The sequence below is a fragment of the Meles meles genome, chromosome 21 (assembly GCF_922984935.1).
Source record: "Meles meles chromosome 21, mMelMel3.1 paternal haplotype, whole genome shotgun sequence".
Classification (NCBI taxonomy): Eukaryota; Metazoa; Chordata; class Mammalia; order Carnivora; family Mustelidae; genus Meles; species Meles meles.
Genome location: NC_060086.1, coordinates 40,196,750 through 40,211,958, shown reverse-complemented (window position 1 = coordinate 40,211,958; position 15,209 = coordinate 40,196,750). Strand labels below are relative to the sequence as shown.

General features: G+C 50.4%; 1 protein-coding gene across 1 annotated transcript; it reads left to right on the top strand.

Moving 5' to 3' along the window:
• The first annotated feature begins 3,105 nt into the window (after window positions 1–3,105).
• ALG1 (ALG1 chitobiosyldiphosphodolichol beta-mannosyltransferase) lies at window positions 3,106–15,087 on the top strand. The gene is made up of 13 exons (XM_045993197.1): window positions 3,106–3,316; window positions 4,177–4,254; window positions 4,370–4,473; window positions 6,718–6,866; window positions 8,711–8,800; window positions 9,131–9,241; window positions 9,691–9,812; window positions 9,980–10,018; window positions 10,343–10,402; window positions 11,201–11,311; window positions 12,539–12,653; window positions 13,540–13,615; window positions 14,676–15,087. The coding sequence occupies exons 1-13, from the start codon at window positions 3,109–3,111 to the stop codon at window positions 14,805–14,807; spliced, it is 1,395 nt and encodes a 464-aa protein (XP_045849153.1). The 5' UTR covers window positions 3,106–3,108; the 3' UTR covers window positions 14,808–15,087.
• Window positions 15,088–15,209: the final 122 nt, after the last annotated feature.

Sequence of the window (15,209 nt, the reverse complement as noted above, 5' to 3'; positions counted from 1 at the left end):
TTAATCCACTGAGCCACCCAGGCGCCCCCACTTTGTAACTTTTTAAATATCAGTTTTCTCAAATGAAGTCTTTGAAATGTGGCATTTTATACTCGAGGTGCATTTCAACACAGGCTAGGCTCAACAATCACATGTTGCTGCTGTTTGTACTCTGAGGACTTAGAGCCCTTCTTTGGCTTGTTCAGTGTGAACGCTTATGTTTCCCTGCAGAAATTTTTAGAAAACATTTATGCCTTTATTTTAGAGAGAACACAGGTAGGGGTAGGGGCAGAGGGAGAGGAGGAGAGAGAGAGATAATGAGAGAGAGAGAGAGCGAGAGTGAGAAAGAAGCAGACTCCCCAGTGAGTGGAGAGTCCTACCTACGGCTCGGCTCGATTCCACGACCCGGAGATCACAACCTCAGCCCAAACCAAGAGCTGGATGCTCAACCAACTCAGCCTCCCAGGTGCGCCCCCTGCAGAAATTTTTTAATGTTGGTTTACTGGGTCCCGTCCTGAACCTTGCTGGATGGTTACACGCACGTGCGCCATATTGTCTTTCTAAAATCCATAAAGTTCTGAATGCAGAAACATATCTGGCTCCCAGGGCTTCAGTTAACAGATTATAGATCTGTAAAAAAAAAAATAATAAAAATACTGCCACCAAAACTTTCATCTTGACGGTCCTTGTGGGCATGCTGTAGGTCAACCATTTAACTTCGTTCTTGGCCCTCCCTCCCCCACCCCTGCCAGCCTTTTTATACATTTTTTCCCGAACATTTAAGAATGACAGCTTTATTGAGATATAATTCACATACCATAAAATTTGCCCTTTTAAAGCGTACAATTCAGCAGTGTCTTTTAAAGTCGATTCACAAGGTTGCTCAACTACCACGACTATCTGATTCTGAAACATTTTCGTTTCCCCCAAAAGAAACCCGTCCCCATTACCAGTCACTCCCCATTCCCACCTCTGCCTCCTCAACTGCCCAGCCCCCAGAAATCATGAATCTACTTTCAATGTTATGGATTTGCCCATTCTGGACATTTCATAAAATTGGGGGAACTCTTCAGTATGTGACCTTTCGTGCCTGACTGCCTTCCTTCAGCGTGACGTTTTCCAGGTTCATCCATGTTGTAGCGTGAATCAGGACTTGATTCCTTTTTATGGCTGAATAACATCCCACTGTGTGGCTAGATCCCATTATATCCTAGCCATTCAACTGTTGATGGACATAGGAGTTATTTCCACCTTTCTGCTACTGTGAATAATGCTGAAATAAACATCTGCTTACAAGTTTTTGTTTCAAAACCTGTCTTCAGTTTCCTTGGCCATATACCTATGAGGCAGGTGTTGGATCCTGTGGTGAGTCCATGTTTAACTTATTGAGGAACCACCAAAATATTTTCCACAGGGGCTGCATCATCTTACATTCTACCAGTGATGTATGAGGGTTCCTCATGCATACGTTTTTGTGTGGTGAACCCATGACATTTTATCTTATTTTTTTTAAAGATTTTATTCATTTATTTGACAGAGAGACAGAGATCACAAGCAGGCAGAGAGGCAGGCAGAGAGAGAGAGGGGAAGCAGGCTCCCTGCCAAGCCGAGACCCTGATGTGGGGCTCGATCCCGGACCCTGAGATCACGACCTGAGCCGAAGGCAGAGGCTTAACCCACTGAGCCACCCAGGCGCCCCACACCATGACATTTTAATATTGCCGTTATACCATATATTTGTTTGTGTACTGTGTCTATATCTGTGCTTTACATATAGGGGGAGTTAAGTTTTTTTTTTCCTTCCCACAACCATTTTTTTATTCCCTTGGGTGTGCCATTGAGAATGAATGTTCTAGGAGAAGCTCGTCACTATCGTCACGTCACTTCACTTAATCCTTACAACAGCCTCTGAAGTGGGTCCTATTCTTTTTTAAAATATTTTATTTATTTACTTGAGAGAAAACAAGGGAGAGAGAGAGCACAGAGGGAGGGGGAGAGGAAGTACCAGATTCCCTGCTGATCAGGGAGCCCAATGTGGGACTTGGTCCCAGGATCCTTGATCATGACGTGAGCCAAAGGCAGTTGTTTCACCGACTGAGCCACCCAGGCACCCAAGTGGGTCCTATTCTTGTTCCCTTTTGTAACTTAAAATCTGAGGCTCTAGGGGACAAGGTAAGTGATTTCTTGTGACCTACTGTCTCACAGCTAGTACGAGGTGGTGCAGGAATTCCAAGCCTGAGTCCACAACTTAAGAATCAGGTGATCCTGCTGGGGTTCAATCTCCAGTCTCTAAAGGGGAAACAAACCCTCCTGACCTTTGGAAGGACTGAATTTCATATGTGATGTATAACAAATGGACAGGCAGGACAAGCAGAGCTGGCTGAGCTCTGAAACACCTCTGACTAGTGATGCATCTTGTTCCTTTCTCTCTACAGAAGCAATCCTGACTCCTTTGCCAGCCAGGGTTTCATCTTCTGGAGCATGGCATTTACTCCTGGTTTGTCATAACAATGGGACCTGGTCCTTATCCTCTTAGATCATCAGGGCAGAAGGGCTCCATCTCCCCACCCTGAGGTCATGACCTCACCCGAAATCAAGAGTCCACCCTTAAGGGCCTGGACTAAGTCATCCAAGTGCCCCCAAAGGGTAGTTTTGATTTTATATAAATGGAACTGGCCAATATGAATTTTTTTTTTAAAAGATTTTATTTATTTATTTGACAGAGATCACAGGTAGGCGGAGAGGGAGGCAGAGAGAGGAAGGGAAGCAGTCTCCCTGCCGAGCAGAGAGCCCGATGCAGGGCTCGATCCCAGGATCCTGAGATCATGACCTGAGCCAAAGGCAGAGGCTTTAACCCACTGAGCCACCCTGGCGCCCCTGCTTCACTGTATTTGAAATTATCTTTGAATTTTGAGAAAAATCGTTCCTAGATCGTTAGAAGGATCTTTACCATGGCATCACCAATTTTTGGCCAGCGGTGGCTCCTTCGAAGTTCCGTGGGCCTCAGCTTAGGGAGCCACCGCCTCACCTCCTTTCTCTCCGCCCATCTCCGAGAGGCTGTGTCTGAGGCTGCGCACTGCGTCGCTGGCGCGGGGAGGGCGGTCACGTGACTGCTGTCGGCCCGCCAAGATGGCGGCTTCCTGTGTGGCCCTGCTGGCGGTGGCCACGTCTCTGCTGCTACTGCTGCTGGTTTCGTGGAAGCGCTGGCGTCAGGGGCGCGCGAAATGGCACGTGATCATTGTGGTGCTGGGGGACGTGGGCCGCAGTCCTCGCATGCAGTACCACGCGCTGTCGTTTGCCAAGAGCGGCTTCTCCGTGACCCTTCTGGGCTTTTGCAGTGAGTGCCCGGGGGACTGGGAGGGAGGCAGCACTCTCAGAACTGGGGCGGGGACGCCCCTTCCTCCCTCCTCCCTCGGGCAGCTGTCTGAAATTGGATGTCCTCGTAGTAGCCCAGACGGTCAGGTTTCTGCCCAGCCTTTGCTGGATGGGTATCTAGGAACAGCCAGCGTTAATGGAGTGCCTGCCATATGTCAGGACTGTGTTGAGTTAAGTGAACTCATTGCATAGTCTCACATCATCTTCCTAGTGAATGGAAAGACGGATTGGAACCCAGGTGTGTGTGGCTCCAGGGCCAGTGACCATAACCATACTTCCTTGTGGCTACTTTGTCAGGCTGTGTCTCAGAGGACTTGTCTCCTCTTCATTCCACAGCCTCAGTGGAGAGTTCTGCAGGCAGGAGACGTTGCATTTGTGCTGCATGTCCAGCTTTTACTCTCAGTATGCGGAAGCAGGATGACATCTTTAGAGGGTACCTCAGTCGTGTATAGGGAAAAGAGGGAGTAGCACTGGTTGCCTCTGGCCCTGTTTTGAAGGTGTCATCAGAAAGTGGAGTGGAGTGGAACTTCCTAAGGGTCTGCCTGTCGTGGGATAATTCCACCATCCAGGAAGCTATAGATCCTCTGGAGTACCTACTATGTGCCAGGCATTGTGTTAAGTAAATAAAAGTGGGTAAGATTCAGGCCCTCCCTCTGTGGGGAGAGTCTGGACAGGAAGTGACCTCATGCCCTATTCTGCCTATGGAGGAACAAAGAGAAAAGTCTTATTTTCCAAAACATTCTTCACTATTCGGCCTGGGCTGCTGGATCATCTGACTTTATATTGCCCTGTCCACCACATTAAAGGGGACATTTTTTTCAGACTCCAGACCCTACGATGAGCTCTTGCAGAACAACAGAATTCAGATTGTGAGTTTGACAGAACTTCAGAAACTTCCAGGTAGGATGCAGTGAACTCCAAATTCCTCTGTGTCTGTGTCTGTGTTGGGCGGCTGGGGGGATCTACACATTGCCAAGAATTCCTTCGGGAGTAACAACTGTTTTTTGACTTGTAGTTGGGCCCTACATTTTCCAGTATGGAGTCAAAGTTGTATTTCAGTCTGTTCACTTGCTGTGGAAGTTGATATGCAGGGAGCCAGCAGCCTACATCTTTCTCCAGGTAAACATCAGCCTTGTGTCGTCCTATGAGAACCACTGTTAAGCTTCCTTTACTTCCCAGCCTTTTATAATGTGCAAATTATGGAGCCCCTGGTTGGCTTAGTCGTTTGAGCATTTGCCTTCAGCTCAGGCCATGATCTCAGGGTCCTGGGATTGAGCCTCATATGGGGCTCCCTGCTCAGCGGGGAGCCTGCTTCTCCCTGTCCCTTTGCCACTTTCCCTGCTTGTGTGTGCACTTCTTTTTTTTTTTTTTTTTTTAAGATTTTATTTATTTATTTGACAGAGATCACAAGCAGGCAGAGAGGCAGGCATAGAAAAAGGGGGAAGTAGGCTCCCCGCTAAGCAGAGAGCCTGATGTGGGACTCGATCCCAGGACCCTGAGGTCATGACTTGAGTCAAAGGCAGAGGCTCAACCCAGTGAGTCACCCAGGTGCCCTTGTGTGTGCACTTTTTGTCTCTCTCTCTTTCTCTGTCAGATAAATAAAATTATTGGAAAATATGAAATGCAAATTGGTGAGTAAATTGCATATTTGTGCATGTATAGACTTATAAAAACATGAGTAGGAGCTTACCGTGTGTGTCCATTGTATTAATGGTACTCATTCATTCTGTTACTCTGTCATTATAGAGAGAGTCTTAGACTGTGCTTATTACATATCTATATGTCTGTATTAATTCATCCAGTTCCTCACAATTCTAATAAGTAGGGTCTTGTATGACCTATGTTTTAGAGATGAAGAAACTTAGGTCTAGAGAGGTTCTGTAAATAGCCCCGTTATCACACATCTAGGAAATACTGGAGTAAAGATTTGCACCAAGTAGTTGGTCTGGTTCTGGAATTAGGCTCTCAGACTCTTCCATTCACTGCTTTTTAACATACTAAAACACCTTCTTTTAATTAGCTGCGCTGGATTCCAGTATATGATATGCTCTTAACATACTTATTTCATTTTAACAGACATTCAGATACTTCTAGATTTTTTACTTTTACAAATAGCACAGCGGGTGCCTGGGTGGCTCAGTGGGTTAAGCCGCTGCCTTCGGCTCAGGTCATGATCTCAGGGTCCTGGGATCGAGTCCCGCATCGGGCTCTCTGCTCGGCGGGGAGCCTGCTTCCCTCTCTCTCTCTCTCTCTGCCTGCCTCTCTATCTACTTGTGATCTCTCTCTGTCAAATAAATAAATAAAATCTTAAAAAAAAAAAAAAACAAAACAAATAGCACAGCAAAGAGCATGAGTGACCATATGTTTTTTGCAGTTTCTTCGTGGGGTAAATTCGTGTGCTTAATCAGAGTTCATGCTCTTTTTAAACTTTTTTTCCTTTTTCCTTTTTTTTTTTTGGCTTCATGCACAACATGGGGCTTGAACTCGCAACCCTGAGATTAAGAGTCACATGCTCTGGGGTGCCTGGGTGGCTCAGTCAGTTAAGTGTATGACTTTTGCTCAGGTCATGATCTTGGGGTTGTAGGATTGAGCCCCGTGTTGGGCTCCCTGCTCAGTGGGGAGAGCAGAGCCCCTCTCCCTCTGCCCCTCCTTCCCACTTGAACTCTCTCTCTCTCTGTCTCTCAGATAAATAATAAAGTCTTTAAAAAAAAAAAAGAAACGTCACATGCTCTGTTGACATAGCAGTCAGGCACTCCAGAGTTCATGCACTTTTAAAATGTTGTGGTGTGTTACTAGATAGTCCTAGAATAAGGTTGGGCCAGTTTATCCCCCATCCAGTGGGGATGCCTCTTCTCCCATGTCCTCCCCACCCCTATCTATTGTTAGGTGTCTTAGAGGTCACATTCTGCTAGGTGAAAAATGCACCTCTTTGGCCATTTTTTATCTCCTTAATTATTGGTGGCCTTGGACTTTCAGGATGGTCAATTTTATTTCCTTTGGAGTTTTTTTTTTTAAAGATTTTTATTTATTTATTTGACAGAGAGATCACAAGTAGGCAGAGAGACAGGCAGAGAGAGAGGGGGAAGCAGGCTCCCTGCCGAGCAGAGAGCTCAACATGGACCCCGAGATTGTGACCCGAGCCGAAGGCAGAGGCTAAACCCACTGAGCCACCCAGGCGCCCTTCCTTTATGAGTTTTTATACCTTTTTTGGTGAGGAAGAGGGTCTTTCTTCTGCTTATTAATTACCAAGAGCTTTGTAAAGATCATCGACTCTTTGCCATGTGTGTTGCCACTGTTTTCAGTCAGTTTATTGTTGACCGTGGTCTGGGTTTCCTTCTCTTCATTCAAGTATCTCTTTCCCAGAACCCCCCGGGCTTACCTGCCATCGCTGTCTGCTGGTTTGTGGGCTGCCTCTGTGGGAGCAAGCTCGTCATCGACTGGCACAACTATGGCTACTCCATTATGGGTCTGGTGCATGGCCCCAGTCACCGCCTTGTCCTGCTGGCCAAGTGGTGAGTATCTGGGAAGAGGGTACAGACACCTTCCCTGAACCGGGTAGGAAGAAGGGCCAGTGCAGAGACTTGGTAAAGCCGGTCCCTCATGTGCGCTATGGACTAAGGGCAAGGCTGGGGAATTAGGCTGACTTTGGTTACAAGTAATAGAGACGGGCCTAAGCCAAGGCAGACTTTTGTTGGTCCTGAAACTGCAAAGTGCAGAGACATGGCTGACTTCGACTCAAAAAGTGTCATCAGGACCCGCTTATTTCTCCACACTCCCTCCTGGAGGTGTTTCTCGTGTGCTGGGAGCTCGCCTGGCACTCGTCCCCACCCTGACAGGCTCAGTAGAGAAAGGGAACCTTTCTGATTGTCAGCCTCTGACATCCCACTGGGGTGGGGGAACTGCAGTACCCCGATGCCTCAGGCTTAGGGGAAGTGCTCCACTCAGACCTGGGGTCCCAGGTGCCCCCAGATTAGGTCCCCAAATAAAAACTGGGAGTGCTGTTGGGGGATGGGGACACAGGCCACAGTCCGCTGCAACCAGTGAGACAGCGAGAAAGAAGGGCCTGCGGGAGCAGATTGGATGCAGAGCAGGAAGAGTCCTGCTCTGAGCCCGAGTGGGCAGTATCTGACCCTGATGGGTCATTCACCGAGGGTCCTAATAGCTGTGGCAGCAGCAGCAGCAAGTGATCGTGTAGTACTTGCTGCATGCCGGGCTCTTCATCCCATTCAGTCTACGCTGCCCCTGGTGGGGATGTCCTCTGGTCACTCTCCTTTTACAAGCCAGGAAACCAAGGTCTAGCACCACTTTGCTGCTTGCCGCACAGGTAATAAGTGTGAGGACCACAGTTCAGTCCCAAGCTGTCCAGCTCTCTTGCCTTCTCCGCATCCTGAGTGAGGAATGGGCTGTGGTACACCAGTGGCATTCAGCAACCTTGAGTGCTTCCTCTCCTTTCTGGTCCTCTTTCATTTCTGCCGCGGGATCAGGGCTCAGGTCTCCACTGGGGGCTAATCTGCTGCTAACACCTCTCTCAGATTTTTAAAACCATCCCTTAGTCCCTTGGTAACCCCCAAGCCCTGCCCCACAGCCTCTGCAGCAAGAGTACAGTGTGGGTATGATTTAATAATGAAGCCTTTATTACATTTCTTCCTTTGGTGGCAGGAGAGCCTGGATTTTCCCTTCTGTAGAGATAAGGTTTCTTTCTTTCTTTTTTTTTTTTTTTTTAAAGGTTTTATTTATTTGACACAGAGAGAGATAGCAGGAGAGGGAACACAAGCAGGGGGAGTGGGAGAGGGAGAAGCAGGCTTCCTGCTGAGCAGGGAGCCTGATGTGGGGCTCCATCCCAGGGCCCTGGGATCATGACCTGTGCCGAAGGCAGATGCTTAACTACTAAGCCGCCCAGGCGCCCTGAGATAATGTTTCTAACTGTATTTAAGCTGCAAAGCGATATGACTTAAAGGTGTAAAAGAAATAGTACAGGGGTGCCTGGGTGGCTCAGTGGGTTAAGCCTCTGCCTTCGGCTCAGGTCATGATCCCAGGGTCCTGGGATCGAGCCCTGCATCAGGCTTTCTGCTCGGCAGGGAGTCTGCTGCCTCCTCTCTCTCTCACTCTGCCTGCCTCTCTGCCTACTTGTGATCTCTGTCTGTCAAATAAATAAATAAAATCTTAAAAAAAAAAAAAAAAGAAATAGTACAGACGGAACTCAGCGCAGTCTCTGGGGAGGCACCTCACCGGCAACTCGATTTGGGAACCCCCCAGCCCTGCGCTCTTGTGTATAGCACGTATCAAGTCATGTGGGGGGGGGTGGCGGTAGTGGTGGGCCCCAGGCTCCTGGCTGAATGGGGATCCATCTTTTCAGGTACGAGAAGCTCTGCGGGCGCCTGTCCCACCTGAACCTGTGTGTGACCAACTCGATGCGGGAAGATCTGGCGGAGAACTGGGGCATCACGTAGGGGCCTGGGGAGGCGAGGGGTCCCAGGCATGGTTGGTCCCAGCCGCAGCGCCTGCTGTGTCATGCTGGCGAGGCAGCCGCAAACGCCCAGGGGTCTGGGGAGATGATTACTGGTTTTGGGAAGCGGAAGGGGGGAGGAGACCAGACTGCCCATGCAGTTTTGGTCTTAGAACACCTCTCTGAGCTTCCCAAGTAATTCTGAAGCTTCTTAATGTGCTTGTCCAAGACTTGGATCCTCTGAATGCCCTTATTTTTTGGATCCCCCTGAATCTTGTAAGCCTTAGCCCTTTCTCTGGCTCTCTCTAGCCGCCAGTGATCTCATTGCAGAGCTGTGACCGTCTATGACAAGCCAGCATCTTTCTTTAAAGAGACACCCTTGGACCTGCAACACCAGCTGTTTATGAAGCTGGGGGGCACCTACTCTGCATTTAAGGCCCGGTAGGTGTCCCGTCTTCAGTCTTTATCTGTCTTCTCTTGTGCTTCCTGCTGTCCCACCTGTCCCCCACCTCCTCATAGCTGTCCTGTCTCTCCCCTAACCCTGACTCCTTACTGCTGCTGTGGCCTCTGTCGTCTCTGGCTGCAGACCTGGAAGTCCCCGAATCCAGGGGTTGGCAGACTGTGACCATAGGCCTGCCGCCTCTTTTGGTAAATAAAGTTTTATGGCCCTACAGTACACTCACCCAGTAATGCACCGTGCATGGCCGCTTTTGTTCAGCAACAGTAGAGCTGAGTTTTGCAGCAGAGACTGGAGGGCAGTGCTTGACATGGCCGCATCCTGACCGTTGGGAGTCTGCGGGCCTCACTCCTCACTCTGGCAGGAGATCACCGTCCTGGGGCCCGGGGCCTTGCTCTGTGACATCTCATGGGCTCTGTTTCTGTTCCTTCAGCTCCAAACCCCTGGACCCAGCAACAGAGAGGTCGGCCTTCACAGAATGGGACTCTCAGAGTGGGGTGGTGACGCATCTTCGTGGGCGGCCGGCCCTGTTGATCAGCAGCACCAGCTGGACAGGTCTAGGACCCCTTCAGGCACTCGGGGCTTGTATGAGCGCCTGGCCGAGCCTGCGCCCCATGTATATTTGAGGACACTAGGGACCCGATGAGAAGGGGGGTGGTCTTGAGCTGGGATGGGAGGCATCTAGAAATAAGCCAGTGACACTTAGGTCTCTTTTCTTATAGAGGATGAAGACTTCTCCATCTTGCTGGCGGCATTAGAAAGTAGGTGTGTGGCTGTGAGCAGGAGCTTGTCAGGGGCTGTTGAGCCGTGAGGTGCTCACCTGGCCTTGCATGGTGTCTCCTGCAGCATGTTCCTGCCCCCAGGGCCACTGAGTGGGTCAGCCTAAGGACATGGGTGGTGGAGGTGGTGACTCTTGAGTCCCCATTTGGGTCACTGAGTAACCAGGCCCTAGATCTGAAATGCCACCTCTGGGAGAGTGATCTTGTGGTTGGGAGAGCTCCCTCCCCTGCACCGTCCCGTCCCCCAGCCTGCACTCACCTGATTGGATAGTAATCCAGGTTATCATTTTATTTTTTTAAACACAGAGTTTGAACAGCTGATCCTAGATGGAGAGAGCCTTCCTTCTCTGGTCTGTGTGATAACAGGTATTTCCAGGGACCATCCATGTTCCCATATGAAATGGGGTGGTTGCAGGGAGGGTGTGCAGAAGGCATCTGCCTTTATTGGGTGCCTTCCTCACACGAGGCATGTGGTATTGGTTGTCTTGTCAGTCCTGACCACAACTCTCTGATGTAGAGTTTTCTATACTAGCTTGATAGAGGAGGAAACTGAGGCTCAGAGGAGCCTGATGGCAGGATTGTGGCTTCTGGTTGAATCTTGGATAGCATGGCCTCATAGATACTGAGTTTTACTTGTGTGCAGCGGTTTCCAGGCATTTTTTCTTTTTTTTTAAATGAAAGAGTCCACTTTAAAGAGCTCAACATTAAATTACTTCCTGAGTAGGCCAGCGGGGAGAGAGAGAAGCAGAGAGCTATGGTTGGAGCAGAGTCCTGGCGAGCTGCCCCACCTTGTATACTTGTCTCCTCCTGGCCAGAGTTCCCAGGGGCAGCTAGGAGCCCACTGTATACACTGTGCCACCTGGGTCATCAGGGAAGACATAGACCAGTCTGGGTGAGAAGTTGTATCCAGTAGGCACTCTGGTGCCTGGCCAGAGTTTATCCTGGCCACCTTCCCAGCCTGAGGCCCTCTTAATGCAGGTTGCTTGGCGGGAAGGACTGTGGCTTCAGCGGTCAGGGTGCATTCCTCTTGGCGGTCTGGAAGGGGCCAAATGGGGACCTGATCACATCTTCAGAGTGTGGGCCTCACACTCACACCTCTGCAGGGTTCTAAGGCTTGAGGCCATGGGATGGGGCCAGTGCAATGACTGAGATCTTCTTTGCAAGGCAAAGGGCCCCTGAAGGAGTATTACAGCGGCCTCATCAGCCAGAAGTGTTTCCAGCACATCCAGGTCTGTACGCCGTGGCTGGAGGCTGAGGACTATCCCCTGCTTCTAGGTAAGCGCATCTGGCCAGCAGCCTACAGGGAGAGCGCTGGGGTTTGAAAGGGAATATTCTAGGACACGGTGGGGACAGAGTTTTTCTGGAAAGGGTCAGATAGTGAATGTCTCATTTGCTTCTATTGCACAGTCTTTGTTTTGTAATCCTTTAAAAATTAAAAGCCATTCTTAGCTCCAGGGCCATAGACACACAGGCCTCAGGCTGGATTGGGCCCTGCTTAGGGGCTGCGTGGGGCTGGGAGATGCCACCTGCCAGGAACCTGTCAGAGGAGCTCTTGGCTATCCTCCAGGAGATCAGGCTGCTTCCTGATGTGCTGGCTTCTCCCACCTGCGGGGCCCTAGATCTGTTTATCAGGGTTCTGTCTTCTCAACCTCCAAGCCCTCCATTCAGTCCTGCTCTTCCATCTGGGCAGAAGGGCTGGGCCCGGCCTTGGGTTGGTGTTCCCCGTTCCCCAAGTCTGGGAGGGCAGTGGCTTGGGAGATGCAGAAATAATGTGTTAAGCACCACTGACCTCCCCTAGGTCCCTCCATCCTCCTCCCTCTTCCTTTCTCCAGGAGGGGGTGCTGGCCTCGTGCTGACATGTCTCGAAGGCCTCATCTTATAGCAGTGTCGAGTGGAAAGCCTTTAGTTGGCAGGAGTTCCCAGGCAGTATTTAGTGATGCGAACTTGTTTATTTGGCTTTATTTCCACAGTGACAGCTGGTTTTCTGTTGGGTCTGCTATGGTTTTTCCCCCCCTAATATTGTGGTAAAACATACAGTAAAAATTTGCTATTTCAACTGTTTTTCCATTTTTAAGTATACGTACAACTCGTAGCATTATGTACGTACAAAGTGTTGTACATTCGTCACCCCTGTCTATTTCCAAAACATTTTCATCACCCCAAGCAGAAATTCTGAACCCCTTAAACAATAACTGCTACCGGTTCTTTCACAATTCATCGTGGTTAAGTAGACAAAGGGAGTCTGTTCGACTGAAACTACCCGTGATGAGCAGGTCATTTTCAAACAGGGCCGAGTGGCCGGGAATGGCTGTTGGGGAGCACTGGTATGTGTCTGCCCTTCTCCAGGCTGCTTGGCCAACACAGCCAGTTGTATGTGGGGCTGGGGGCATTGTTCCCCTGCTTTCCATTCTGTACCCTGAGGTGACGATCCACAGTCCTTTCAGGATTTGTGTTCTAGCATGGGCCTGCGCTCTGACTGCCCCCCTCGCCCCAACCCTGCAGGCTCGGCAGACCTGGGAGTGTGCCTGCACAAGTCCTCCAGCGGCCTGGACCTGCCCATGAAGGTGGTGGACATGTTCGGGTGCTGTCTGCCCGTGTGCGCCGTGAACTTCCAGTGGTAGGGGCAGAAACCGGATGTTCATGGTGTTAGGTTCTCAGATCAGCTTGGTGGGGGGGGATTGTCAGTGAGGTCAGAATTGCTCAAGGAATTCTCTGGGAAAATCATGCAGCATTGCCACGTGGTCCTTGGGAGGAGGGCCCATGGGCTTTCTGTGGGTGGGCTGTACGCTATTGAAGGAGTGAGCTTCCCCTTAGAGCTGATCTTGAATAAAAAATATGAGTCTTAAATATTCCATTTAGGGAGCCTGTGCTCATGGATGGAGTGGTGGATAGAATTGCCCGCACAGCTGACATGGTTTTATTTCTGTGTCCCTTTTGTCTGGGCTCACAGAGTTGAATTGGAATCAGTTAAATGAGTGTGATTCTGTCTCCACTGTTCCTGGCAAAGATGGGTGTTTGGAGAGGGCGGTGTTAGGAGAGGTTCTAGAAATAGTAGCCGCACCACTGGCTCAGGAGCCAGCCTCGGAATGGGAAATACAGGATGTTCGACCCTGAGCTCTGGACACATTGGGATTAACTCCCTGTTGACCCAGAAAAGTCATCCTTAATGTGCCAAGTCTCCCTCTAGTGCGGTTGCCTTTTACCTTGTTTCTCTGCTGTGCAATTAAGAAAAAAAAAAATGGAGAGCTCATTTGAGCACGTTCTCAGAGAAAAGAGCCTGTAGCAGTAAAGGTCAAAGTATGTGCTCACTGTTCCTCCTTCTTGGAATCAGTTTGGATTTTTAATGTGTATCTGTCCCTCGAGGCCTTTTTTTCCTATTCAGATGCCAAATCTAAGCACAGACTCGACTGACCGTGGGAGGGGTGGGGTGGGAGTCCGGGTGGGCACCGCAGGCACCGTGGGGATTTTCCAGGCAGCTCGCAGGTCTGTGATTCTCTCTGCAGCTTACACGAGCTTGTGAAACATGGGGAAAACGGCCTGGTCTTCGAGGACTCTGAGGAGCTGGCAGCCCAGCTGCAGGTAGCCGCGTCTGCCCCCACGCCAGGCTGAGCTCTGCCCTGATCCTTTGCTCCTGGGTCTGGGTGACAGCTGAGGCAGGGAGCAGTGGTCTCAGAGGCTGGGCCTCCGTGCGCTCCGTGTGGGTGCGGCCCTGACTGCCCTCTGGGTTTGTGGAGCTTGTACCACCCGGTGATGCTGGAGCTGGTGGACCGTGTGCTCTGTCTAGGGAGTGAGCAGCTAGGGAGTTGAGTGAAGGGAGCTTCATGAAGCAGTTTTGCAGGGGTGGGAGTCTTCAAAGGGTGCTCACACTTATTACAAAAGATGGGTTCATCATTCTTGGCAGTTGAGACCAGGGACAGCAAACTTTCTGGAAGGGCCCAGATAGAAAATGTTTTTGCTTTGCCGTAGTCTCAGAAGTCCTCAACTCTGCTGTAACATGAAAGCAGCCCCAGTCTGTGAGTGGGGGCTCACAGGGATGGGGCTGTGTTCCAGTAAAACTACTTGCAGAGACAGGTGGGGGCCGAAGTTGGTCCCTGGGCTTACTTTGCAAACACCTGATGTAGTTTAGCAACATGTAGTTTAGCTGGAAAGAACACAGATACCGAGTTCTAGCAGGTGGGCTGGACAGTGGTGGGTGCTGTGGGTGGACAGAACAGCAGTGGCCAAGGGCTGTCGCAGGGCATGGTGTGTGGGTGGCGTGGATGGAAAACGCTGCAGTCCGGGCCACACTGTCAAGGAGGAGCAGAGTAGGGGACGGAGCATGGCTGGGACCGGAGGGGTCTCCTATGCCCCATGAGGAACGGGCTTGCTGGGTCTGGGATACCGGGGTCAGAGCTGTGTCAAGCTTAGCCAAGGTTGCTGTGGAAGCTGGGCCAGAGCGGGAGCGCTGGGGGCTCCAGGACACTGGTGGTGGTTCTTGAAGTGCAGTGACAGAGGGTTTCGGTAGGATCACTGGTCTGGCAGCCTGTGTTTGGAGGGGGACAGGAGTCTAGGCTGCTGGGCAGGAGGGACAGCTCTAGGGTGGGACCTGGGACCGGTGGGAAGCAGTGATGAGGTTAAGTTCTGGTCGTTATTCTTCTAGATGCTTTTCTCAAAGTTCCCTGATCCTGCTGGCAAACTAAACCAGTTCCGGAAGAACCTCCAGGAGTCAGAGCAGCTTCGTTGGGATGAGAGCTGGAAGCAGACGGTGCTGCCTTTGCTTATGGACCGGTGACCGCTTGAGCCAAAGACTGAGTGCTCCTGAGTGTGGCCCAGTTCCTCTTAGCCCTGGGCAAACGCTTTAGAACAGCGCCTCCCCATGGACAGCAGCTGGAAGGACGGCTGTGGAGTGAAATTTTTTAATGACCTGGAGTTTGTGGACCAGGAAGCTGGTTCAGCCTGGTTTCCTCCCTGGAGGCTCTGAATCTGAGACTCATGACCGAGTGTTTCTTTCTCCCCACTGTATTACTTTCCTGTTATTTGCGTGTGGTATCTTCAACATCTCTTAGACCTGTTTTTGTCTTACGGTGTCTGCCTCTCCCAGCATCTGCCCCATTGTGTCCCTAGTATTTCATTCCTGCTGTAAGGACAGGTACCACGGCCTGCTGCACTGTAACGTGTACAATGGGTTCAAAGC

Excerpts from the sequence above, each read along its gene's own strand:
- ALG1 (XM_045993197.1), top strand. The coding sequence starts at position 3,109 with ATGGCGGCTTCCTGTGTGGCCCTGCTGGCGGTGGCCACGTCTCTGCTG. Across the intron at positions 3,317-4,176 it reads GACCCTTCTGGGCTTTTGCA|ACTCCAGACCCTACGATGAG; the intron begins GTGAGTGCCCGG and ends CATTTTTTTCAG. Across the intron at positions 13,616-14,675 it reads AGCTGGCAGCCCAGCTGCAG|ATGCTTTTCTCAAAGTTCCC; the intron begins GTAGCCGCGTCT and ends TTATTCTTCTAG.